At 51.6% G+C, this 26,489-nt stretch overlaps 9 protein-coding genes across 9 annotated transcripts; 7 read left to right on the top strand and 2 right to left on the bottom strand.

The window, feature by feature from the left end:
* Positions 1-156: 156 nt before the first annotated feature.
* dph1 (2-(3-amino-3-carboxypropyl)histidine synthase) lies at positions 157-1,514 on the bottom strand (the record flags this gene model as incomplete). The annotated part of the gene is made up of 2 exons (XM_026762297.1): positions 157-1,316; positions 1,379-1,514. The coding sequence occupies 2 exons, from the start codon at positions 1,512-1,514 to the stop codon at positions 157-159; spliced, it is 1,296 nt and encodes a 431-aa protein (XP_026617504.1).
* A 311-nt stretch (positions 1,515-1,825) lies between these two features.
* CDV56_108651 (hydroxymethylglutaryl-CoA lyase) lies at positions 1,826-2,973 on the top strand (the record flags this gene model as incomplete). The annotated part of the gene is made up of 2 exons (XM_026762270.1): positions 1,826-2,077; positions 2,158-2,973. 2 exons carry the CDS (start codon positions 1,826-1,828, stop codon positions 2,971-2,973), a joined length of 1,068 nt encoding a protein of 355 aa, XP_026617503.1.
* Positions 2,974-3,344: 371 nt separating this feature from the next.
* On the bottom strand, positions 3,345-3,797 carry CDV56_108635 (succinate dehydrogenase assembly factor 4; the record flags this gene model as incomplete). The annotated part of the gene is made up of 1 exon (XM_026762254.1): positions 3,345-3,797. One exon carries the CDS (start codon positions 3,795-3,797, stop codon positions 3,345-3,347), a length of 453 nt encoding a protein of 150 aa, XP_026617502.1.
* A 300-nt stretch (positions 3,798-4,097) lies between these two features.
* On the top strand, positions 4,098-5,666 carry ARG8 (acetylornithine transaminase; the record flags this gene model as incomplete). Its single annotated transcript, XM_026762209.1, has 3 exons — positions 4,098-4,247; positions 4,303-4,542; positions 4,599-5,666. The coding sequence occupies 3 exons, from the start codon at positions 4,098-4,100 to the stop codon at positions 5,664-5,666; spliced, it is 1,458 nt and encodes a 485-aa protein (XP_026617501.1).
* Positions 5,667-6,192: 526 nt separating this feature from the next.
* BTN1 (battenin family protein) lies at positions 6,193-7,715 on the top strand (the record flags this gene model as incomplete). Its single annotated transcript, XM_026762165.1, has 3 exons — positions 6,193-6,337; positions 6,426-7,152; positions 7,208-7,715. The coding sequence occupies 3 exons, from the start codon at positions 6,193-6,195 to the stop codon at positions 7,713-7,715; spliced, it is 1,380 nt and encodes a 459-aa protein (XP_026617500.1).
* An 876-nt stretch (positions 7,716-8,591) lies between these two features.
* Positions 8,592-11,044, top strand: CDV56_108457 (putative lipase; the record flags this gene model as incomplete). The annotated part of the gene is made up of 3 exons (XM_026762076.1): positions 8,592-8,598; positions 8,649-8,733; positions 8,791-11,044. 3 exons carry the CDS (start codon positions 8,592-8,594, stop codon positions 11,042-11,044), a joined length of 2,346 nt encoding a protein of 781 aa, XP_026617499.1.
* Positions 11,045-12,232: 1,188 nt separating this feature from the next.
* CDV56_108330 (uncharacterized protein) lies at positions 12,233-15,966 on the top strand (the record flags this gene model as incomplete). Its single annotated transcript, XM_026761949.1, has 5 exons — positions 12,233-12,309; positions 12,377-13,498; positions 13,556-13,634; positions 15,178-15,389; positions 15,453-15,966. 5 exons carry the CDS (start codon positions 12,233-12,235, stop codon positions 15,964-15,966), a joined length of 2,004 nt encoding a protein of 667 aa, XP_026617498.1.
* A 1,562-nt stretch (positions 15,967-17,528) lies between these two features.
* CDV56_108176 (uncharacterized protein) lies at positions 17,529-21,690 on the top strand (the record flags this gene model as incomplete). The annotated part of the gene is made up of 3 exons (XM_026761795.1): positions 17,529-17,871; positions 18,893-20,597; positions 20,652-21,690. 3 exons carry the CDS (start codon positions 17,529-17,531, stop codon positions 21,688-21,690), a joined length of 3,087 nt encoding a protein of 1,028 aa, XP_026617497.1.
* A 1,339-nt stretch (positions 21,691-23,029) lies between these two features.
* On the top strand, positions 23,030-25,141 carry CDV56_108073 (carnitine O-acetyltransferase CAT2; the record flags this gene model as incomplete). Its single annotated transcript, XM_026761692.1, has 4 exons — positions 23,030-23,122; positions 23,189-23,234; positions 23,295-24,957; positions 25,009-25,141. The coding sequence occupies 4 exons, from the start codon at positions 23,030-23,032 to the stop codon at positions 25,139-25,141; spliced, it is 1,935 nt and encodes a 644-aa protein (XP_026617496.1).
* Positions 25,142-26,489: the final 1,348 nt, after the last annotated feature.

Here is a 26,489-nt window from a genome sequence, read left to right as displayed (position 1 = left end):
CATAGGCATCATGAAATGAATCTAAAGAAAATATGAACGATTTCACCATGCATTATCGTTGAGACGTTCTCGGCGTCCTGACACAAGATTCGGCATTATTTCTTTTTTCTCATAACCATCATCTTTTCGAACACCATCATGGACAGAAAGTGACTATCAAGCAGCCCCTTGTAAAGCTTGCCGAGGCTTTGTTCTGCCTAATCCCTCTTTAGCATAAAAGTCCATCGGATATATACCCCTGTTCGCGCTATCCCAGTGCTCCCTCACACCCAATGCAATCAACGCCTCATAGGGGGTCAGAAGCGGTCGCGGAAACGCATAGCCCCAATCAATACTCAACCTGGGGCATGCGATCTGCACCCAGCATTCAACATCCGACATGGACGCCAACTTTCCGGGAAAGATCTCGCTCAAAAGCAAGTTGACGAAGGGGATACCGCGCTCGTTGAGATGGTTCTCGATCATGGCCATGGTGTTCGGGTTCCCTTGCCGGCCGAGCGAGCCTAGAATGATGCCCCATTTCCTGGCCGATTTGGCTGTGCTGATGGCGTCTCGGCGGAGGGTGTGCATCTCGTCGTGGGAGTAGGTCTCGCGGGAGAGGGTGCGGGAGTACGGGTCGTAGCGGTATGCGGGGATGGTAGGGTTGTGGATCATGGCGGATTCGAGGTGGAAGCGGCCATCGCCGAGGTAGAGGAGGATGCCGATCTCGGTGGGGGAGAGTTGCGGCGAGGTGCATCCTAGGATCTCGCCTTTGGACAGCGGTGCGATTTGGGGGATGACGACTTTGAATCCGGCACGTTCGAGCACGGGCTTGAGGCCGTGAAGGGTTGCGTTGAATTGGATCGTGCCGACGGTTGCGATGGTCTTTCCAGGTTGGAAGTTGCGTTCTAGCGTGGCGATCAGGTGTGAGGTGTCGATGCTGATGTCGACGAAGATGTACAGGGTCTTTATTTGGGTCACGTCAACGGGAATGAGGCAGCTGTGCGCATAGTGGACCAGCAGATCGCATCCTAGAGCACGAGCGGTATAGTCGTCGATACAGCAGGCGCCGTAGGTGACATCGCCCATTATCAGAGTCTCCGTCCCCGGGCAAAATTGCGTCAGGATATCAGATATCGTGGTAGCGAATATGAGCAGACCCTCCGGAAACTGTAGAGCGACACGCTTGGCGCCCGATGTCCGTATCCGATGGATCGTCTTGGGAATCTCGAATGAGTAGTTCTTGGGCAGAAGTTCAATCGCGGCCTGGATTTCAGGATCTTCCAGGATCTCGGGCGGGACTTGATTCAAGGTTCTTGGGTTTCTTCGGGGCGCGGCTGTCAGAAACCATCATCAGTCTATGATTACAAGTGCGAATCAGCGAAAAAAGGCCAGTCACCTCGTTGAATGCTTGTAGACTCGACATCTTTAGAACTTGTAGACGCATCTTTTTGTGCTTGCGCCTCTGCTGCACGTCTTCCGACAAATCTCTTCTTTGGTTGCCGGAGATTGCTAGTTGATGCAGTCTCTTCCATCTTCGTTTCTGGTGCAGCGGAAGACATCAACGGCTCTGTCATGATCGACTGTCAATTCCTTCTTGTATCCAAAGTGGGATGGACTGATTTTCTTTTCTTATCCTGACTAAGATGGACCACAATATTGATGGTGGCGGATGGATCAGGTGGGGTCGCCGAGTGTAACCAAGCGGCTTCTCTCCGCATTCTCGGTTCGACCGAGCGTCCAGAGACAGTGGCAGCTGCTCATTTCTCTCTTAGGGTCATTCATGCATTCCAATCAGTTCTTCGACTGACATTGTCTTATGGTCATATCGTCTTTTCCTTGGATCATGGCTTTCCGACCGAGATTGAACCTGTTCTCTGCCCTTCGAGCTGCTCCAGCTGCTCGACGCTTTGCGACAGAGGCGCGGCTAACCTCGGACCACGTTCGCATTGTCGAAGTAGGTCCACGAGATGGGCTACAGAACGAAAAGAAATCTATACCACTCGAGACAAAGCTACAGCTCATCGAGAAGTTGGCGAAGACGGGCGTGGCGACCATCGAGGCGGGATCTTTCGTACCTGCGAAATGGGTGCCACAGGTATACATCTCATGATTAACCGCAGATCTGTTTGAAGAAGTGTATGAAGTTGCTGGACTGACTGTTTCTGGGCCCAACAGATGGCTAGCACTGCAGAAATCTGCGAACATCTGCTCCAGTCACCACCCCAGTCGCAGAATGCTATTGCTTATAATTACCTGGTTCCAAATGTCAAGGGGCTTGAGAGTCTCATCAAGGTTATGGATGCTACTGGTTCTACAGCAGAGACACCAGGCTCGGCGTCTAAGCCCCCGACCTCTACTGAAATTTCACTCTTCGCCGCAGCAACGGAAGCATTTTCCAAAGCCAACACCAATTGTACCATTGCAGAGTCGCTCGAGCGGATTCGTCCCATCGTAGCGTTGGCCAAGACGAAAGATATCCGGGTTAGAGGATATGTTTCCGTGGCTTTGGGCTGCCCATACGAGGGCCCCGATGTCCCCCCTGCCAAAGTCGCGGACATCACGGCCACACTTCTTGAAATGGGCGCTGATGAAGTGTCGGTTGCGGACACCACCGGCATGGGAACGGCTCCACGGACACTCGAGCTTCTGCAAGCACTCAAGGCCGCCGGTATTGCAAACACCGACCTGGCACTTCATTTCCACGACACGTATGGCCAAGCCCTCGTGAACACCATGGTGGGACTGGAACACGGCATTCGGATTTTCGACAGTAGTGTCGGGGGTCTGGGTGGCTGCCCTTATTCCAAAGGTGCGACTGGTAATGTATCAACCGAAGACTTGATTCACACGCTGCATGGACTTGGAATGCATACTGGTATCAACTTGGAAGAAATGTCCAAGATTGGCTCGTGGATCAGCAGCGAGCTGGGCCGGTTCAATGAGAGCAGGGCGGGCAAGGCAACTCTTGCAAGAATTCAGGACCAGGTTTAAACACATATCTGTTTGATAACCTTTCATATTGCTTCCATTGTCAATAGCTGTGGCTTCCATGTTCAAGCCCTGTCTTATGCATTGTATACTCCGTCTTTGCGGGTGCTGTAATTTAAGTAGCGTCAAAAAGCCCCTATGCAGTGAAACAAATGAGTCCTTTATCATGTCATATACCATTATTTTAACTCTTTGATCATACACCATTTCACGCTCATATGTAGTACAATTGAAAGGGCGATCAGCATCTCCCTTCACTAAACAAAGTCTATCGACAAGCCGGTATGCAGAACGCCAAATGATGCAATATACAAAGCCTCACCAAGGGACAACAATATCACAATGGTAGGACGTAGGATCATCCCAGTGCACGATCAGAAATCTGTGACACGTCCACCATAGCTCCAGTCGCCCTCCGCTCCCCATCGGAGTGGCTCGTTCTTGGGCCCCCCTATTTCTCCAGTCTTGGGGTTCTTCTCACCCTCGAATTCAGGCTTGAGACCGTGCCGCAGATCCGGATGAAGTTCCTCTCCTTTGCCCGTGGCCTTAAACTCGGGCTTTTCTTCAGCGGCAGGTTGGGAATGTGGCGACTGGTTGACTTTGGGAGTGGTGCGGGGCGTACTGAATGCGCCAGTCGATTGTCTTTGAAGATCTTCAAAGATCTCTTGCTCTTCCTTCGGTAGTCTTGGAGGAGCTGGGCCGCGGCCGAATGCGAAAGCCGGCTTGTCGTTCCGGAGAACGGAGTAACATGAAAAGGATCGGGAGGAGATTCTGAGACTAGGGCTGGAGGATACGAATACCCGGCGAGGTACGAAGGAGAGGGCCATGATGTTTATTGTTGGAGGCGCAAGCTGTGACAGACAGAGAGTCAAGAAATATTTCCCAAGCAGAGTGAAGAAGTGGAAATGCGGAGTGACGGAGACGAGTCATTTCTACTGCGAAGTTTGGCCGATAAGCGACCCGCCCGATATCGCGGCATTTTCTGGGCCCATCACAGTCACAGTCATAGTCGTCAACTTTATGACTCTAACTCTCCTTCTTTGAGTCCTATTAATTCAGTCCCTCCCCCAAGTCAATTGTTTCAGCCATCGTTCATTCTCAATCTCCTAGTGTCACTGCTACCCTCAATGACCTTCATGCGTGTGGCTTCGCGGCGGCTGCCGCTCACAAAGCGACTGGTTCCTGGATTTCAGTCACCGGTTCAGCAACGATTTGCTTCTGCAGCGGCAGGAACGCAAACGTCCAATGCTCCTCAAGATGTGAAGGCTCAGGTGACTGTAGGTCATATTAAATCAAGCATACTGTCCGTTGTAATAATGGTGATCTTCATAGAAAGAGGCAGTTTTGCTTAACCCAGACCCTGCGGCGGATTCTGCGACAGCGGCTTTCATCAGGGAGCGTACCCCGTACATGGTGCCTACATACGTGCGACCAGCTCCCGTAATGATCAAGGGACAAGGGTGTTATGTTTGGGATATGGAGAACAGGCGGTATCTCGATCTCACCGCTGGTATTGCCGTCAACTCTCTCGGCCATTGTGACCCGGAAATCGCAAAGATTATCGCGGAACAGGTGCGTATACTCAGGTTGATTGACCAATCAGGGTTTGTAACTGATGTGTTTTGTAGGCCGAGACACTCATTCACGCCTCGAACCTCTACCATAACGCTTGGACTGGTGCCCTTAGCAAATTGTTGATTGCATTGACACATGAATCCGGCGCTATGCGCGACGCTTCCCAAGTCTTCATCTCTAACTCCGGAACCGAGGCGAACGAGGCTGCCATCAAGTTCGCTCGTAAGGTTGGCCGGTCTCTTGACCCCTCCGGAGCCAAACACGAATTCGTCTCCTTCCACAACTCTTTCCACGGCCGCACGATGGGAGCCCTCTCCGCTACACCCAATCCCAAGTATCAGACTCCTTTCTCACCTATGGTGCCCGGCTTCAAGTACGGCAACTACAATGACATTGAACAACTTCAGGAGCTCATCACGGACAAGACTTGTGGTGTGATCGTGGAGCCTATCCAAGGAGAAGGCGGTGTCAATACGGCGACTCCCGAGTTCCTTGCGGCTCTCCGCAAGCGGTGTGATGAGGTTGGGGCTGTCCTCATCTTTGATGAAATCCAGTGTGGTCTATCTCGCACCGGCTCATTCTGGGCTCATGCTCACCCCTCTCTGAAGCCTGCATCGGGCGAAACCGCCCACCCTGATATCCTCACCACGGCCAAAGCTCTCGGTAACGGTATCCCCATTGGCGCTACCATAGTGTCCGGCAAGACTGTTGCGGAGAACATTAAGACAGGTGACCATGGTACTACTTTTGGAGGCAACCCGCTCGCGTGCCGAGTCGCTCATCACATCGTCGAGCGCCTCGCCTCGCCGGAGTTGCAAAAGTCTGTTGAAGCCAAGTCCGCTTTGTTTGTGTCTGGATTCCAGAACCTTCAGAAGCAGTATCCCGATGTTATCTCGGAGATTCGTGGCCGTGGTTTGATCTTGGGTGTTCAGCTATCCAAGGCGCACACAGCCAAAGCGTCGGACCTGATCACCGCAGCTCGTGAGCGAGGAATGCTGATCATTACTGCTGGTGAAGGATGTCTTCGCTTCGTCCCTCCTTTGACTATTACTGAGGAGCAGATCAAAACATCTCTGAAGATCTTAGAGCAAGCATTTGATGCTCTTTTCACAAATGCATAGGTCATTGCTGAGTAGTTGAGATTGATTTTACTTTCGATATACCACTCTTCTGCCTATATACCGACTTTTCCTTGTTTCATTGCAGCCAAGAATACTGGTTCTATTTTTTTTTTTTTTTTTCAGATAGATAGACAAAAGCAAGCCTAGTTTCATGAACATTTGCTATAGCACTCGATCCAGTCTTCTTGATAGAAAATTATGCACCTAACGAGACTATGACTAGTGATGCCTGGTGCTTTTCAGGCAATAAGGCACCTAGGCCAAGGCCGGTCACGAGAACAGTTGCCATTCTTATCATGACCGCATCGTCTTTACCTCCTTTCACCAGTTGTCAAAAAGACTGACTATTGCAATGATTTCCTGATTCGCGTTGCCAGGCAATAAATACCTACAAGAGTAAATTGATGTGATCAGAAAACTGTGCCGACTCGCTTTTTTGTACATTCAGAGTGATGGATGTATATTGTTGTCTCATAGAATTTTCTATCGACTTGTAACATACTAACCTCCCCTGTTTTACTTGGTTATGCCTGCTGCAGCCGATACAGAGGAACAACCGATGCTACCTCTTCCTGGTGCTCCATCCTCATCATGGGCGCAGTTCTGTCAGCGATTCCGCGCCTTGTTCAGCGACGCGGATCCTCGTGTCTGCGTCGCCTTTTGGCTATTTGGTGAGTCAATACAAGGCGATATCGTCCCATAGATTGAAGAATTCCTGATGGCTAACAATTCTGCGTTTTACCCGATCACGATGAATAGGTCTGATCAATAATGTCTTGTATGTCATCATCCTTTCTGCCGCCCTCGATCTGGTCGGACCCCGTGTTCCCAAGGGAGTCGTCCTTCTAGCGGACGTGATACCCTCGTTCGCAACGAAACTCGTCGCTCCGTACTTCATTCATATGGTGCCCTACCCCGTGCGAATCATCATATTTGTCTTCCTTTCTGCTACTGGCATGCTCCTAATTGCGCTGAGCCCGCCGTATACCGATGGCGGGACGATAGCCACTAAAGTTGCTGGTATCGTCCTGGCTAGCTTGTCCAGCGGAGGTGGAGAACTGAGCTTCGTTGGATTGACACATTTCTATGGACCTTTTAGTCTGGCTGCCTGGGGAAGTGGAACAGGAGCGGCTGGTCTGGTTGGAGCCGGTGCATACGCCCTGGCCACTACCTCGTTGGGTTTCAGTGTGAAGGCCACTCTGTTGACATCTGCATGTCTACCAGCGGTCATGGTAGTGAGCTTCTTCATTGTACTGCCAAGATCTCCTTTGAAGCCTCTTTCGGCCGCATACGCCGGATACCGTGCCATCGAGGAAAGAGAAGAGCTCGCGGAGGAACGCGCATTCATGGAGGGCGAGCGTGACGCGATTCTCGATGAAGGCGAACGACTTCTGGGAGCTTCGAATCATCTCAATCAGAGCGAAAAAGCCGGTTGGCAGCGTTTCAAGACGGATTTGAAACGTGTCCGGGGTCTTTTCTTTCCATTGTAAGTAGAAGAGCTAAACGGCAACGATTGGTACCATACTGACAATGAAACGTAGTATGCTTCCACTACTTCTGGTCTACGTCGCGGAGTATACAATAAATCAAGGAGTGTCTCCGACACTGCTCTTCCCGCTCGACGAATCCCCTTTTGCGCATTTCCGTGCCTTCTATCCAGCATACAACGCGATCTACCAGGTCGGGGTCTTTATCTCTCGATCCTCCACACCCTTCTTCCGTATCCATGACCTCTACCTCCCGTCTTTCTTACAGATTCTGAACTTGGTACTATTGACCCTTCATGCCGTTTTCAACTTCATCCCCAGTGTGTATATCATTTTTGTAATCATTTTCTGGGAGGGATTATTGGGCGGTTTGGTCTATGTCAACACATTCGCCGAAATCGGAGACCGTGTGCCAAAGGAAGAGCGTGAATTCTCCCTAGGAGCGACGACAGTCAGCGATTCAGCAGGTATTTGCATTGCTGGCTTCGTCAGTATGGTCTTCGAAGTCTGGCTTTGTGACTGGCAAATCGCACATGGGCGGGATTACTGCCGGAGAATATAGATGCACGAATAATGAAGAATCGCTCGGAGCATAATATAAACGGTTTTCTCATGACATATCATTTGCCAGGATGCCTTGCCCATCTGACTTAGACGGTCGAGGTGCATCAAGATACCGGTCACGGGTTGTGGAGGGTTTGACATGTGATGGTCACAGAGGGACTCGACATGAAGGGATCCGCCATCCACAACCCACAATCAACCATGGGTTCTCTCCCACCTGATGACTGTTAAGCAACTGGACCACATTGAAATGATCTTGACCCAATTATGAGCACCTAACAGCCTCCATATGATTTGGTAGAGTCCCAGTTGTTCCAGCACCCGAGAATACTTGTGGAGACTTTCACATGCTTCGCCCTAGTCACAGCCTCATCCACCATTCATCATCATTCTAAGCGGCCTACCTACTGCCTATCTACTGACCATTATTGCGCCAACTCATCCACTATCCTCCAAATGGATTCCCAGGCACAGACATCTTCAGGGCCAGATTGCTGGATGCGGCAGTTCTTTCAATTCCTGCTGTTTGTTTGTCACAGTCACCGTCCCCACTCTCTTCGTGGTGGCATTTGAAGATAGTCGCTGCAATACCCCGTTTATCAACTTGATCCCGGGGTCTCCACTCTCCACACTTCTTTGTCTATCTAATTTCGTAGGATGGCAGGTCCAGAGAGGCGCTTTGTTTCTCTATTTATCTTATAGGACGATTCATGAAGCTGTGCTTCGCTTTCGTCACACCTCTGCCTCTCCCTTCCTTCTCCTCGCCAACTGACTCTATGCACCTGAAGTGTGATATTGGTTCTTGCCTCTGCGACAACGTCGATCTGAGTCAAAGGATTAATCAAGCTGTGACTTGTCAGAGAGCCTAATAGAGATGATAGGTATGAAGGCTCCTTGAGCTCTGTTGAAGCAAACAACTGATGGGCAATAGATCACGTTCTAGGCAGACCCTCAACCAAATTTCGAAAGATCCAGGTTTTTGGAGTAGTCCTATTCTGGTCTGCCTATTTGTTTAAGTAAGTTGTATGCTGTTACAACTGAAAAGACGAAAATCTGCTAATCATAACACGTAGGGGAAGCAAGCATGGCCCTCCGATCGCTCGCAATATCTCGTCCCGCCTGTCCGGAAAATTGACTGTCTGGCAAACCACAGTAGCTGTGTTTCTATGGCTCTATATCTGCCGCAATTTCGCGAAGATTGTTGGTCTCGAAAGCCCCGAACCCCTGGCGAATCTGTACTCTCGGTCGTTTTTCCGCGCAACATGGATCACCACGGCACTCGACGCTGGCTTTTGGACTGCAATGAAGATCAAATCCAAATGGCTACGGGATATCGCATCGTTGGCATTCACAGTCTACTATCTTTTCGCGGCAGAGCAAGCAGATGATAAGGTGCGCCGTGTCCGCGCAACCCTGACTGTGGAACATCTGCGAGTATCGTGGAACAAGGGAACCACACCATATCTTTGGGCACTTCAGAAGTTGGTCCGACCCCGGTTGACTAAATATGGCCCTCGAGCCATCCGTATCCCTCGCCCTAAACAATCTATTTACACTGAGCCGACGAATGCATGGCTATATTTTGACGGTCCGGTGAGCGCGCTGAGAGACCAGACATGTGTCATCTTGGATATTCCGGGCGGTGGTTATGTTGCTATGAACCCGCGCAGCTCGGAAGATCGACTGCTCGCCTGGGCGGGGAAGACCAAGGTTCCGATATTGAGTCTAGACTACAAGAAGGCACCGGAGTATCCTTACCCGTATGCTTTGAACGAATGCTACGATGTCTATCACACGATCGTCACCACGCGAGGCCGTTGCCTGGGACTGAGTGGACGTACGCGACCACGTATTGTGGTTACTGGGGAAAGTGCTGGCGGAAACCTAGCTGTCGGGATGGTCCTGATGATTCTGCAATCAGGGACTACTGATGCTTCAAGTTGGCAAGGCGAGAATGTGATCCCACGACCAGATGGTCTGGTACTGGCGTATCCCTCCTTAAACATGCGAGTTGAGAGCTGGATGACGGAGGAGCAGATGTCGTTGATCCAGGATAAGAGCGCTCGCCGGACGAATATGAACATTTTGCAGAGAAAGAACATGGACTATCACAGGTTAACGCCATTTGCTTCGCCTGGACCATCTACGGAAGAGCTAAAACAGGAGCTTTCGTCTGATGCGGACTTGGCGGCGATTGACCTGGGAGAGGAGACTTCGAAGAGAATTGCTGAGAAATTGAACCAAGATAGTCTGGCAGCTCAGACAGCTGCACTTGCTGAAAATCAGCCCAAACAGATCCGAACTCGTTTGGCCGTGTCCTCCATGATCTCGTATGTTCATGATCGAATATTGACCCCAGAGATGATGCGAGCCATGATCATCCTCTACATTGGGCCTCACAACCGGCCCGATTTTAGCACGGACTTTCTCTTATCGCCTGTTTTAGCTCCCGAGAGCCTTCTCACCAAGTTTCCCAAAACGTACTTCATCACAGGGGAACGAGACCCACTGGTCGACGACACGGTCATATTCGCAGGCAGGCTACGCCAGGCCAAATTGCACCAATTTCGGGAAAGACAGGAGCTAGGGCTTGAAAAGTCCCATCGGGTATTCAATGAAAAGGACCACGTGGAAGTCTCCTTACTACCAGGGGTGTCACATGGATTCCTCCAGATGGCCGGATTCTTCCCTGACAGCTGGAAACACATCAACCGATGCGCGACGTGGATCCGGGACTTATTTGACACGGCTGAGATCAAGAAATCGTCTTCTAGCCTTTTACAGTCGCTCTACGATAATCCTGCTATCTACAAAAACTTGGACATAGAAACAAACAGGGAAACGGGTCTCCGGAATCACAAGCGAAGCTTGACAGGTGAGTCCTCTGCAGATGAGGACAGGCCTTTAGAGATGAGCATCGGCAGAATGACCCCTTTGACGCCTGCGCACGGCAATCTCGGCTCCGGTGAGAGTCAGCAACGTAAGGAGGACAAGCCATCCAATGAGCCTTATCGTTCTCGTCGGGAGGCTACCGTCACCTCTGATCTCAAACCTGACTCGAATCATGGAATTCGCAAAAGGAGTTCATCTAGGGGCCGAAAAAGCTCATCCAGCGGGCTTGGTAGAAGACGGCGTCTCGCCCCGACGAAGGTCACTCTGCCTGCTTCCGACGAAACCATGTCAGGTAGCCTGAGAAGCCCAGTACGTCCTCGCCAACGAGAAAGAAGTCTTCACAGCCTTCCCAGCCACGAGGATCTTTTGGATCGCAGAATGAACGGCCTAGCGGGCGGGCTGATGGGAATAGGGGAGGGAGCGCAGACCCCTTGAGATGACAAGAATGATATAATTGGCGACATGATACATACTTATGTCTTATGTATAGAGTGATATGAATTTTTCATCGAGTAAATACCCCGAAATAGAACAAGATTAGATAGAAAATTCGATTTCGTGTAAGCATGTGAAGCTGAAGATCTGATATGGCATGTGATTGTGGCCCTATGGGCGAGTTCTTCATGTGATTGTGGATCTGATTTCAGCCTAATTGTATCCCCTGGTACTTACAATAGTATCAACAATACCTGATATCATACAGTGAAGCATCCATGTATCGGAATCATCTGATGCAAATGGCGGGAGTTTCCTCTCAGTGTAGATTGCTACTGCATTCAGCTGGACTCTTATGCATGCTGTCGATGCATCTGTCAGTCCGTAAGACCAGTCTGCCGGTCCAATCGGGCCGACCGTTGAATGCACGTCTGGAAAGCCCATCAGCTAACTCCCTACACAGTACGGAGTACACTCCTGTGAAGTTCTAGCCTTCTTCTCTGTGATAACTATCTACTCCGTAATGCGTGGATAGGGCTGATATGGCCATGACTCCATCTCGAGTGATCCGCAATCCCCATCAAAGCAGAAGCAATCCTGAACCCTCCATGTGATCCGACACTGTGCTAGAAAATTCCTGAATTCCCTGTGTATGTGTCGGCCGTGTTGTCTGGTGATATGTAGATGTGGATGCGTCCGTTCTCCGTCGGATCTGTTGACATAATCCCCCCGATAATGCCTCGGCAAACCGAGCGGACGGAATCACCGCACTATCAGTCTTCTCGTAGTGATGAGTAAATGTGGGAAACCAACAGGCTAGAACCCGTGAAAACGCATCTGCAATGATGAAATAAGCCAACCGATAACCAGTTATCCACTCGGGATGTGTAGACGCCCGATGGGCCGTTGTTGTGGCGGCTGCGATTTCCCTGTGCAGATCTTGGCAGGATGGTAACATGCTATATTGGTTTTGTGCTGGGTTCTTATGAAGAATAGGGCTGGATATGGCATGCTAGAGGATTCTGTGCTGAGTGGGTATGGAGGTTTAAGAAGGCGCTGAGCTTCTTGTTTGTGCTCTGTGTTCTCGCTTGTAGACTTCGTCGTCGAAATAAATCATATCCAGTTTTGACATTAGTTGGACTCTGACAATCAGTATTTCAGACACATTGAAATCTTTGAGTAAGCGAGATGTCAGTTGAAAAGCATGTCGACTTCGACGGCCCGGATGATCCTCTTAACCCCCTCAACTGGCCCATGAGGAAAAGGTACGTTTAGTCCGTCTTTGCTTCACTGGATATTGGATGACTGAACTGACGGTGAATGCGACATCAGGGTCTATATCTCTGCCATACTGGGCCTCAGCACAATGGTCGTCGCGTTTGCAAGCAGTATCTTCTCCGCCGCCATGCCATCAGTGATGCAGCTATATGGTATCAGCCGGGAGGTATGCACCCTCGGTATATCCCTCTACGTCTTCGGGTTCGCATTCGGTCCGTTGTTCTTCGGTCCCTTCTCGGAGCTCAAGGGCAGATACATGCCCCTTGTAATCTCAATGTTTGGCTTCACGATATTCTCGTTCGCAACTGCCGTCTCCAAAGACCTCCAATCCCTGTTCATCCTTCGCTACTTCACTGGATTCTTCGGTTCCGGTCCGCTCACACTCGCCGGAGCATCATTTGCGGATATGTTCGCGCCGGAGCAGCGGGGTATTGCCATCGTCATGTTCTGCTTGATGGTGTTCATCGGTCCTCTCGCTGCTCCATTTGTGGGAGGCTTCACGGTAATGAACTCTTCGCTGGGCTGGCGGTGGACGGCATATATTCCGGGTATTCTAGGAGGCGCCGTGCTCCTGCTTCTGGTCGTCTTCCTGGAGGAGACCTACCAGCCGGTAATCCTGGCTCGAAAAGCTGATCGATTGCGCCGCGAAACCGGCAACTGGTCACTTCACGCCCGGCACGAAGAGCTGCGTCTTGATGCTAGATCCATAGTGACCGAGTACCTCGCCCTGCCACTGAAGATGCTCGTGCTCGACCCGATTGTCACGTGCATGTGTGTTTTCGCATCTTTCGTGTACGGTCTGCTTTATCTCTTCTTGACCGCATATCCGATTATCTTCCAGAGAATTCATGGTATGAACCCAGGAGTGGGTGGGCTGCCCTATCTGGGGGTTATCGTGGGGCAGCTCCTGGGCGCCGTTGGCATCGCAGCGACCCAGCCCTGGATTCTGCGCAAGCTGGAGCAAACCGGTGGCGTGATGATGCCAGAGTGGCGTCTTCCTGTGGCTATCCCAGGTGCAGTCGCTTTCTCTGGGGGGCTCTTCTGGCTGGGATGGTCGGGATACAAGCAGAGCATCCACTGGATTGTGCCGACTCTGTCGGGGCTGCTGACCGGATTTGGATTGTTGACTATGTTTCTTCCCTCGCTTGCTTATCTGGTCGAGGCTCGTCCTCAGAAGTGAGTATTTCAATCTCGCCAAGGATGACGACGCATGAACTGACTGAGTATCATCAGAGCGGCATCAGCTGTTGCTGCACACACATTCCTGCGGTCGGTCGCGGGAGGCGTCTTCCCACTATTTGCAACATACATGGTCAGTCATCATTCCTCAAGCTTTCGGATTGTGAAACTGACAGAATTGCATCCAGTTCGATGGGTTAGGTGTGGAATGGGCTTGCACACTGCTTGGATGTGTGGGAGCATTGATGATCCCTATCCCGCTGCTGCTTTATATTTACGGAGCACGAATCCGCAGCAAAAGCAGAATGGCTGCTTGATATGACGAACCTGATGAAGACTCCATCGACAGAATAATTGTAATCTTAATCCTAGAAATACTTACATAGATAGAAGGCCAATGTTATGATCTCACTGCTCATTTGACCTTGTTGGCTTTACTCGCACATTTTTGCATCACAGAGTGGTCAGTTCATTCATGGATTTGACTTCCACAACAAATCTATTTGTTGCGGAGCTGTGTATGTGTGTGGTGTATGAACTCGATAGTATGGAGGAAACTTGCTGTTGTAAATGTAAATGTCTACAGCCAATCCCCCTGACGCTAAAATGACTGATCGTCACTGAAGCTCTGATTTCGAAAAAGCGCCCAGACTATCCACACAATAGCAGCAACGAGTCGAGCACAGCGCAGCAACACTTTAGCTCCTAGCAGTGCGCAAGCATATCTGAATTGGCGTTTGATCCAGCGGTCAGTCGATAACAATGCGGGTCATCGTTGCTATCTCGTCATCGGATCGACAATCTAACGTCGACGCCGATTGAAATTGGTCGTCTTTTTAGACTGTGAGCCATCCAGACCGGCAATTGCGTGCTCCCTGGAAGTCCTCGTCTTCAATATTTAGCTTAACTCAAGCCAGTGTCGCACGAGACCATGGATCACTTTCCAACGTTCGTGTCACTTAGGACTCTCGAGGGCAATTCGGCTGTCTTTCTAGGATCTAATACCGATCTATCTGTCTCACCGCTACATTATCTCCCATCGAGCTTGACGTCGATCATCGCAGACAATCGCGGTCAATGCATTACTGCTGATCGAGATTGAAGAGCTGGCAAATGGCACCTTCACTTACCAGCCATGTGCCCTGTGGGCCAGAATTGCCCGAAGAGACTGTTGTGGACATTCTTTACGATGAGTTTTATTCCTGGGCGCTACTGGAAGACCACCCCCTTCGGACACCTCCAACTCATTGTTGTCCGGGATTGTTCGGATTTATACGTGGCTGCTGCGTCACGGCTAGGAAGAGTTGGGGGGAGCGCCTGTTTCGAGTGGTTTGTTTGTTGTTGATGATCACGTTCGTTTCCTGGACTATTGTCATAAAGTTGGATGATCCTTGGGCTGACCACGTTGTTGAAACAGGATTGTGGTAGAATTCTTATCTTTACTGCCCCTTGGACTTATACATTTGTTGCCTCATGCGGAGCTCGGAGGAAACGGACAGGTCTTTGGATTCAGTCACAATCCTGCAGGATGCTCTGCATATCATTTGCAAGCCGGCCGAGATGCGATAAATGACTTTTCTGCTGTCGGATGCATTGGGGTCAAGGTGGACATTTGGATGCAGAATGGCAGTCTTTGGGCGAACGACTCAATGGCAGCAGTTAACGGTCCAAAAAAGCTAAGCAGCGCATACTTCAAATCATTGCTAGAGAAGCTGGATGCCATGGATTCTCCATTGAATTCCCCTGTTCGCTCTGCTGAAGCGAGCCCATTAGGGTCATTTGAGGAGGAATCCGTGCCCTCCTCGATCCTTCTCTTGGAGTCGGGATCTCCTGTTCAAGCAGTGTGGCCGGAGTTAATATCAGGGCTCGAGATGCTGAGGGAAGGAAGGTATCTATCATACAGGAACGGGACGCGACTAGTTTTGAGATCTGTCACTGTCGTGATTTCAAGCAAAGATCCATCGTATCTGGATCGAACCAACGTGACGGAGCCAGACTTTATCTTCTTTGACACCTCACTGGACTCGTTGACTAGAGCGCATCAGCAAGCACAGTCTACCACAGAAGGGGATAAGGAAATCGACAGCGACAATTTGTTGTCGACAGCACAGGCTGCAAACCATGGTACAAAAGGTGTTCCGGTGGAGTACTCGACGACAAAGACTGTTATGGCAACTGCCGATTTCGAAGCATCTGTCGGTCTCCCCCGTCGGGGCCGATTCTCCAAAGAGCAGATCGAGTTAATTCGGGCGCAAGTGCGTGCTGCTCACCAGCATGGACTGCTCGCACGGTATACCGGCATCCAGTGCCATCCGCGACGATCACGCAAGCTGATTTTGCGAGTACTAGCTCAGGAAGGAGTTGATTTAATTGAGAACGACAAGAATGATTGCGAGCGACCGTGGTGGAACTCACCTGTCCTTGGAAGGATGGTGAGGATAGCAGAAGAGAACCTGGGTTTCTAGAACAGAGACTCCGTGAAGGAATGGATTACTACACAATGTAAAAGCATATTGCCATGCAGTAAAACTCAATCTCACCCACATTGAAGAATGGCATCTCAAGAACCTGAGACAGATGATTACAGAAATCCCTTGCTTCCGCAGATGTATGACGCGAAAAGGGTCAGTGTAACACCAACCTCTCACCAGAAGATGTATGCAGGCTTCTCTTCTAGGTCATCAACAACCTGATTAGTAGCTCTATATTGCCCCTTTTTGACAATCATGCAAGGGCTTCTGATCGGAGTATACAGTTCTGTCTATCAAACCATATCAGACAGCGTAGGATCTTCTCCTGGATGTTGAAGGAAGCAACTCTGTACCAAGATTTTAGGACTGGGATACATGAACCTTACTTGATAACTCGACGTATTGACGGGAGGAAGATGTCGAAAAGTCGGCATGCATGCATGTGCGGTGAGTATGTACAGCATCCTTGCTGCAGATGATGGCCCTGCAGTACAGTATTGTATCCGTTTGATTCCAGGGAACAAAGGGATAGAGCTTTAAGAGGTCTGGAGGACTCGAGTAGATGTGCTTTTTTCTCTTTTCATTCATGAATGATACAAACGCATCCGCAGATTGAGACAGTAGAAATGATTTCTCAAGGTGAACTGGTATGTGGTATAGACAAACTGTCGACATGACACGTCGATGGGCTACTGCTGCATGCCATGCCAAGTATGTTGGAGTCTGCGCCCAACGAGGATAACATTGTACAGTATACTCAACCGTACTTTACCTATGTTGATGCCAGTGTGGCCATAGGAATGGCATATTGGGACTTTGAGCCACAAAAGATTGAAATGGTAGATCACCACTGTAGTAATGTCACCACCAGATACTCCAGAATGTCTACATTGTAGGATATCTAGAGAGGTATTTATCTTCATTCCTCCTGTGATGCTCCGTACTATGTAAGTACTCCACTTTTCCCCGCTGCCATGACGGCCCCATTTTATTGATTCAGATTTGTCCGCTTTTTAGTAAGTAGTTTTACATCAGTACCTATGGAGATTCAATCCATTATCCAGACTAGCACTTCTGCATCCCCTGTGATTGGCTCTGGCTCCATGTCTCTGCTCCATCTTCCCTGTAATCCTTGGGCCCTGTCGCATGCCTGTTGTTTTTCTTTTTCCTCCCTCTGATCTGTCGCTCACCGTTTTCTGAGCTTTTCTTCTTCCACAACCACCACTACCACCACCACACCAACAACATCAATAACAGCAGTCAATCTGCTTCTTGTTACATTTTAATGGGCCCCGATTCTTTGATTTCTTCAAATTTTATCAAATCCCAACAACATATTCCCTTTGTTTCACAGCTCTATTAGTATTCTATTGGGGGTTCTCTGAAGAGACAGCAACATCTGTCTGGCTTAAGCGCATCAGCTTCCACCGCCATTTCTCAGTTTTCACCATCAAATAGGAAATTCACCTACACGCGACTTAGTTTTGAAGCCAGTAAATCCTCATCCTGCCGTTCCTCAGATACAATTGACGAGAAATCATCATCACTCGCCCATGATGATGGACCTTCAGAAGCGCCCTCCTCAGTATCCGTCGCTCTTCGGCGCCTCACACGACTCTCGTGCCGCTCCGCAGCCGCCTCCAACCTACAGCGTCCCTCCTCCTCAACAGGTCTATTACGATTCGTTGAACCAGCACGGAGTATCATCAAGTCAACCTGCGAACACAATGGCCTACACTTACTCCACACCCATGTCTTCTGCTCCGCCGACTCCTGCCTCAGCAACCCCGTATAACATGCCGGCGCCGCTGCGGGTAGACAATCACAGCTATCAAGTGCCGCAGATGAACCATGGATTGCTCAAACAGCATGATCCTGGGCAGAAGGAATACAATAAGCGTCACCGTCGAAGCCACAGTCGCAACAATAGCCATGATCAGCTGATATATCGCCAAGGTAGACAATACTGTTTCCTTTGTTTCTGACTCTGCTATTGTCTTTGTTTATTGCTCCTCATTATCTCGTGATTTTCTTTCTTCATTGCGCGTTTCCCTGAATTTCCCCAAGTCGTTCTGCTGTGGAGTGCTGGACGCCACGCGCAGGCCATTCAAGGCGTGAATGTCGCATCCCATCGCGTAAAATGTCAAAGTTGAATCTGGGGCAAAATGGCCTTGAGCCAGCGTGGGCAATTGTACTAGCTCTTGACATTATTTATGGACGATGATCGTACCAGACTAGGTACCTACCAGTCCGGTGCGACCTTGTACCTGTCAGGCAGTACTACACCGTCAGCCAATCACAAGTCCTGCATCCATCGCGTCTGTGGCGCGGCTGGCGCCTGATCGACTTGCCCAGGCTACCTTACAGTTCGGCTCGGGAGCGCTAGTACTGGTTTGGAATAGCGCCCTGGTCCAGGACCCCCTTGCCTGACCTGGACTAGCTCTAGTCGCGAGCTACTTCCAGGCCCAGAGTCACGGGTTCAACCGCCCCAGTGCCTTAAGGATTATGGAACTTCCATCATCGTCCCATCGGCTATCCCCATTTCCCCCAATTCTCCCCTTCCTCTTCCCCCCTAGATTGCGCGTCATCATATTTTCGATTTATTCCCTTTTCCGCCTCATACTGTGCATCTCATCCTAATTCTGTTCGTCTCACTTTTCCTCTGCGTGCGACATGAATCCTCCCCGGTCGCACGACCAGGGTCGTCGGAGGTCTTTGGGCAGCAGTGGCAGTCCCGTGTTTTCTGGTGCGTTCGCCGTTGAGGCTCTCGTCTAAGATAGCCCGCTATGGATCAAGTTCTATCGTTGCTTTTGACTATCTTTACATGCATATAATTTTTTTTGTCTTTCACCCATCACATCATGCGTTTATCTCTTATGGTTACGCGCTTTGCTAACTCGGACTTATCGCGCCTGAACAGGTCCGCAAGATCAGTCGTCCGCGTCTAGTGCCTTAGGTACTCGTCGAATGCCACCCCCTTCTCCGCCACAACATTATGCATCACGGGGCCAGTCGGGAAATTCATCGCTGCCTGCTCCTTTCATGTCTCGTGAGCCTCCCAACAACCTGGCTCATCATCGTCCTGGGAGCAGCATGTCGATATCTTCCATGCTAGGCTCGGACGCTGACCGACCAGCCCGGGATGTAGGCTCGGCTTCAATCTACTCTCGTGCTCCTGTATCCTCCGGCCCATACGGTAGCGCACCTCCACCGTCCGCCCCAAGCGCAATGTCGCCGCCTACTGCTCCCGCCAGGCCCTCGACGCTCGATTACCCAATGTTCCGTCGGTCAAAAACTCCCGAAAAATCCTTCTCCAAGAACCAGCCCGGCCGTCCTTACAGAGGAGGCGCTGGTAGTGTATCGCAAGGTCCACCAGGTCCCGAACAATCCAAGTTTGCGGGCCTATCGCGCGGCCAACCGCCGACGCAGTTTCCAGACAAGCCTAGCTCTTCTCACGCGTCGCCCCAATTTCAATCTGCATCTACAGAGCTGTCCTACAATGAATCGCGCCGCTTGAGCTTCAACGGACCCGTCCCTCGTCCCAACAGCCAGCCGCAACATCTTGAGCGCTCGACGCGATCGGCGGGTTATAGTCCACTATCGCGACCAGCGCCCGCGCCGGGAGCTGGAGACCATTCGCTAGGTTCTGGACATCAGCGCGCAGCTTCTTACGTGGGTCCCGAATCGCAGCACAGTCGGTTTGGGAACTTGTATGGTGATCGGCACGCAGAGGAGCAAGCGCATCGCGACAGGGAGCGGGCGGCGGCTCATGAAGCTGAATCGAAAGCATCTCATCCTCACTCTCGATATGGCCCTTATTACGGCGATCGCGACGCCGCGGGAAGTCGCCATTCTGGTGCATCTGCATGGGATCTCAGTCGCTCCCAACCACCCTCGCCGGAAGCCAAGCGCTTCCCGGCTCCAGAGCCTGGCTCCGCCTTCGGGTTTGGTGCGATCCAGAGCTATACAAAGTCTCTCGGATTACAGCCAGGGGGATCGCGGCAGCCATCTTTGTCCATGCAACCGCGCCAGAACCAGCCGGCCCCATCTAATGAACAGCAATCGTACCTGAACAAGCTTCAGACGGAACCCCGGCTGTTCGCCTCGGCACCGCCAGGAGGGCCGTCGTCTCTGATCCACTCTGCCTCATCCGACGACCAGCGCCGAAAGGGGAGCGACGAGCTCCTACATCATCGAAACCTTCTCGGCGTCGGTCTTGACGCCAAACGCGGAGGACGTGCGTCGCCATTACCACAAGCCGTCCAAGGAGCGCAGGCTCAGATCCTTGGCCCCGCCGGCGAAGCTGGGATCAAGAGCGAATTGGGTCGCGTTTTCTCGGGTATTGGAAGTGGTGTTGGTGGCGTCACTGCCGCTACTGCAGGTAGTGGGCCCTCCACACCGATGACCGTCAGTCCCTTCAAGCGCGATAGCATTGCCGGTCGCTCAACCAACAGCGAGGCGACACTGGATGATTCTAAAACCAATCGGCCTGCATCCACTACAGGCAAGCGTTCTCGAAAATCACGAGACGAGGACAGCAAGGCGGAGAGTGAGGCCGGTACAGATCGACTCGGTGCGTCTGCAATTGGCAGGCGCGGTCGTCATGTTCATCACCACCATCATCAGTAAGTGATCATCCCTTCTAGTTTGTTGGTTTTCTACTGATCTAACGTCCCAAGCCATCATCACCACCGCCTCAAGCCTGAAGATGATAATGCTGTCGCTTCGAGTGTATCCCATCGGCCTGTGTCCTCGATGAATTTCTTCCACCGCACATCCACACCAGCGGAAGCTGTAGCGTCCGGAACGCCGATTGGGCATCATCATCATCACCACCATCACCATCACCACCATGCATCACGTCCGACAGCCTCCACAGCAAACTCCGCGTCACCGATGCGTGAACCTCGCACCGTGGTTACGATTGAACCTGTTGTCTCGAGTGTAGCCCATCTTCCGCGGCATCATCTTGGGTCCACCTTGTATGCTCCACGTATTGATATTCCTTCAGAGAAAGCTACCTTGGAGAGCGCCAAATTCGGATACACCACCACCCCTCTGCCGATCCCCCGATTCGAAGGCAAGGAAAATTGCACATTTACCGTTCGTGTGCCTCGATTCCGTATCGACACGGGTCACCGCGAGGAAATATGCGCTCGGCGGGCCCTTTGGGGCACAGGAATCTATACGGATGATTCGGATCCGGTGGCGGCAGCCATACATTCTGGATTCTTCCGCGGTGCTTGGGGTGAGGGGATTGACGTGGATATGCTTGACCTCGAGATCCGTGACGCATACCAACACGCGCCAAAGACAGCGGAGGATATGGGTCTGACAGGAGACCGACCACGGATTCCGCCGGCACCTCCAACTGACAAGGATCTCCACATCACGCTCCTGATTCTGCCGAAGCTGGAACGATATGAATCCAGCGTCCTCTTCGGACTGAAGTCTCGTCCGTGGGAAGGCAACCACGATGGCATGAGCTTCAAAGTGCTCCGCGCGGAGTGGGTTGATGAGGGTGTTGGTCGTGGCGAGGAACGCGGCGGCGAGGCTCGACGAAAGCGATTGCGCAATTTGATGCAGTCGGGACGAATCTGCACTGGGCCAGGAGTGATCAAGCTGGACCAGCTTCGTAGCGGCATCCAAGTGCCGCGGCGCAAACCTGGGGGGATGGATAAGCCAGAAGTGTCTGCGCCGGTTCAGACGGTCTCTTAAGAGTCTTCCATGAGATCGGAGCTATTCTGCCGTACTGCCTAGATATTTTTCTTGATGGATCTTTTGGTGGAGCTATCATGTCTTGATTGATCTTGGTGTATACTTTCTTTTTTTCTTCTGTCTTTCGTCTACTAGCGAGGCGCGGAGTTGGCTTTCTTTGACAATGTCACTTTCTATTTCTTATTTTAAATTGGTGAACTGTAATTCACGTAATCATCGCTCGATTCCGAGACCTCTGTTCTTTAAACCTGATCAAGCATGCTACAAGTCCAATTCATCCTGTTATTTCAACCATTTCGATTGGCCACAGCTGGACGCATATGACAGGCCGGATCAGCGGGACGGATGAAGGGAAGTTAATGGTGAACAGCGCCTACAAGGAGAGAGAAAAGGCAAGTCATGACATTGAACCTTTGCGGTGCAGCCCACAGTTGACGTCGAAGATGATGTTGGAGTGGCACACATCATTGAGGGCTCTTCATCTCTGATGGAGAATCGAGTACAGCTGTATGAAGAGGTAAAGTTGGTACCGTATTTTGGGTCATGATACGTACCGTATAGGTGGCAGCTTCCCCCGCATTATTCCACTGTGAATCGGGTGTCGGACGGCATGGTCGTAGGAGTGCTCCGATGAAACTTTGCGATCTTTCCCAAGTATTTCATCGGCTTCAAGGTCACACATAGCTCTCTATTTAGCCTCAGGGATCATCTGGCACTGGACACTTTCGTCTCTGTCAATCCGATTCGTGCATTATTTGCTTGACAACCGGCCATCTTCCACTGCAACGGGCCGAGGCTCATGAGAGTCTGGGGTGGGAGAAACTGTTTGTTACCTGACGTACGGAGTACTGCGTATTTCCTTAATTACTAGATACTCCGAAATACCTACCTTAGGCAACGGCGCTGGCCTCCGTGCTCCGTTCTCCGATTAAGACGTACATAAATTATCCCTTGTATGGCATATGTACTGTATTTACGGCAGACTCCGTGGGGTCACACGCGCCTTCTCTAGTGTGGTTTGCCCTATGACGATCATGCGATCATGCCTGACCTGTTTTGGTGACGGATAATACCGTACTCAAGGTGAAATACATGTAATACGGACTAAACCAGTGTCCATAGTTACCCACCGGTCGGCTGAGACGAGATTCCCTCCAGCCGAGGCAACTTTCGAGTGTGTCTCTGTTGGCTTCTCCTGTCTTTAAACTTCTAATTTCTTCCTCGCTTCTTCTTCTTCGTCATAATTTCATATTCTCCCTTTTCTGCTTTGCAAAGATACCCTTTTCCTTGATCTTTCTCCCTCTTCTTTTCCCGTCTGTATCACTCACAGTCCAGAGGGATGTTCACGGCTTCTGCTCGAAGCCGTCTCTCCACCACTCTCACACGGCCTCGTCTTGCTCCTACAAACTCTCTCCTTGCGCGCTCTGCTGCAGTAAGACTCACAAATTCCGTGGAAAGCAACCTGTTTCCGTGGAGATGCTAATTGAGTGTGTGGCAGGCTCCCATCATGGCTCCTCGTCGCAAGGCTTCCTCAGTCCCTGAGGGTGAGTGATCACATGCGCACCTTTTGTCAACCTCGACGGGGCAGAACTGACTTGTCCCAGGATACGTAGAAGATCTCTCCAAGGGCAAGATGCTCCGATTTGAAGAATCACTCCCCCGCTTGCCGGTCCCCTCATTAGAAGAAACCGGCCGCCGTTACCTTAAATCCGTCCACGCCGTGGTTTCTGAGGCCGAGTACGAGCGCACCAAGAAGGCCGTCGAGGCCTTTATCCGTCCCGGTGGTGAGGGTCAGCCTCTGCAGGAAAGACTGCTGGCCCGCGCCGCCGATCCCAAGATCAAGAACTGGCTCACGGAATGGTGGAACCACGCCGCCTACCTGGGCTACCGGGACCCCGTCATTCCCTACGTCTCCTACTTCTACTCATACAGGGACGACCGTGCCCGGCGGAACCCCGTCAAGCGTGCGGCGTCCATCACTACCGCCGCCCTCGAGTTCAAGCGCCAGGTGGACGATGGCTCCCTGGAGCCCGAGTACATGCGCAAGCTTCCCATAGCCATGAGCTCGTACGAGTACATGTTCAACTGCTGCCGTATCCCCGCCGAAGGCGCCGACTACCCCCAGAAGTACCCCGCCAAGGAAAACGAACACATTGTGGTTGTGCGCAAGAACCAGTTCTTCAAGGTGCCCCTTGTTGTCAACGGGGAGCGTCTCAACGTCTCCGAGCTGGAGAAGCAGTTCGAGCGCATCTATCAGATCGCGCAGCGTGCTCCCCCTGTCGGCGTTCTGACGGTCGCCAACCGTGACCTGTGGGCCGATGCTCGGAAGAAGCTGCTGGCAGCCAACCCCGCCAACGAGCAGGCTCTGCGCGACATCGAGTCCAGCGGCTTCGTCGTCTGCCTCGACGATGCCACCCCCGTGACCCTGGAGGAGCGGGCTCACCAGTACTGGCACGGCGATGGCACCAACCGCTGGTTCGACAAGCCCCTCCAGTTCATCATCAATGACAACGGCACTGCCGGTTTCATGGGTGAGCACAGCATGATGGACGGCAGCCCCACCCACCGCCTGAACGATCACCTCAACAACCTCATTTTCAACAACAAGATCGACCTCTCCGAGAAGTCTGTGCGCTCCAACCTGCCCGACCCCCGCCCCATCGAGTTCCACCTGAACTCGGAGGTGCTCGAGGCCATTGACGCGGCCTCCAAGGAGCACCGCCAGCAGATGTCCGCTCACGAGCTCAAGGTTCAAGCCTACCAGGGGTACGGCAAGGGTCTCATCAAGAAGTTCAAGTGCAGCCCCGACGCCTTTGTGCAGATGGTCATCCAGCTGGCGTACTTCAAGATGTACGGCAAGAACCGCCCCACATACGAGTCGGCCTCGACCCGCAAGTTCCAGGAGGGTCGTACCGAGACCATCCGTACCGTCTCGGACGAGAGCGTGGCTTTCTGCAAGGCCCACGCCGACCCCTCCGTCCCCCGCGAGGAGGTCGTGCGCCTCTTCCGCGCGGCCCTTGCGGCTCACTCCAAGTACACCGCCCTGGCCGGCGATGGTATGGGTGTTGACCGTCATCTGTTCGGTCTGAAGAAGCTCCTGCGCGAGGGCGAGAAGCTCCCCGCTCTGTACGAGGATCCCGCCTACGCCTACAGCGGCTCGTGGTACCTGTCGACCAGCCAGCTGAGCTCGGAGTTCTTCAATGGCTACGGATGGAGCCAGGTCATCGACGATGGATTCGGAATTGCTTATATGATCAACGAGAACAGGTATGTCCCTTTCCGTCTGTAATTTCATGCCATTGCTAACGACCGCTACAGCCTCAACTTCAACATTGTCTGCAAGCGCCTTGGAGCGGAGCGGATGAGCTACTACCTCAGCGAGGCGGCATCGGACTTGAGGGAACTGCTGATGCCTGACCTGCTGGCCGAGAGCGAGAAGGCCAAGCTGTAAATTATAGATTTTATTGTACGGGCTTAGATTATACCTATATATGCATGACTTTTTCTCTGGTTCCTCAATTGCACACCGGCGTAGTTGTAGAAGCATCGATCACTGAAATTAGTCAGTCAGTCGTACATTTTCTGCTAACAACAGCGTCTATCTATCCAGTCAGCCCCCCATGGAAGAATCCGATCCCTAGATTTCACCGAGTGCCGGCCGCCGAACAGCTACTACCCCCAGCAGCGAGCGGACGCTCAATAAAATAAGTCGAACGTAAGAAAACCGGCGGCCTCAGATGGGACCTGGGGAGCAGCTTATTCATCTTCCCCGGCGCGGCGCCCCTACACCGGTCTAGATTGCTTTATTCACTGTCTTCTGCGTGCGGATTGTAGCGTGGAATCCTCGCATCAAGTCTTTCTTTGAATTTTGGATGTCGGCGGTTTGGGGTGTTCGTGCTGACGGGTCAGGGTGCGGTGCGGTGTGTGCGGAGGGGGAATGGGAGCATCGGTTCCTTCGAGCAGCTGGTGTTGACTGCAGACTGGGAGATGGGGATTCAGCGGTGTTAGAGTGTGTCCGAGGGGAGATTCGGGTGCGTATCGATTCTGGTCGATGGGCCTAGAAGCCCGAGGTCAAGGCTGCCAAGGGATGCACTCGGCAAGGAGACTTCGGGTTTCCGAGGTGTATGTTTGATGGGTCATAAGTATGAAGGAACGCCTGGGGGTTTGCGTTCGGGTTGCAAGGAGACATGGGATGTGCTGGGTGAGTGAGTGGTTGGATGAATGGAAGATGGGATTAGTCTGTCTTGGGAATGAAGGACAGAACGGCGTAGTGCCAGTCTGGAATCAACCATCTGAGATTCTGACTTCCATTACAACTGCTCTCGAGGATGCCGTACAGTAGCCAGCTGATGATCACCGTGTATACGCTCTGCATGCAATAAGATAGGAAGGCAACAGCGATACTAATGCATGCAGAGTTCGCCAAGGAGGCTCTAGAATGATCGACGCCCTGCCTGCGTATACGATATACAGACACTGCAGCTAGGCAATCATGAATCCTATTCAAGGATAGCATCGTCAAGGAACCGCCCAATAGGCAGTCTGGGTAGGCCGAAAAGAAATGCGAGGAATTTGTGGTGCTTTTGAGCCCTTTATTGAGTGGTGACAGCGAATACATCCAATGGATACACAGATAATCATAGTTCAGGGTATCAATGCACGTGGCGGAAAAGGATCAGAAATACCTCATACAAATTACAACATCTCAAACTTTGGCAGTTCGCCGTTTCAGACAATGAGAAAATTGCTGATCATAAGACACGCCGAGAAAGTGGAATCTGAAAGTCAAAGAAGCGGGC

This window comes from Aspergillus thermomutatus, assembly GCF_002237265.1.
Source record: "Aspergillus thermomutatus strain HMR AF 39 chromosome Unknown NODE_22, whole genome shotgun sequence".
Taxonomy (NCBI): Eukaryota; Fungi; Ascomycota; class Eurotiomycetes; order Eurotiales; family Aspergillaceae; genus Aspergillus; species Aspergillus thermomutatus.
Note: the sequence above shows the minus strand (reverse complement) of the source record. Positions and strands in the feature narration are given on the sequence as shown.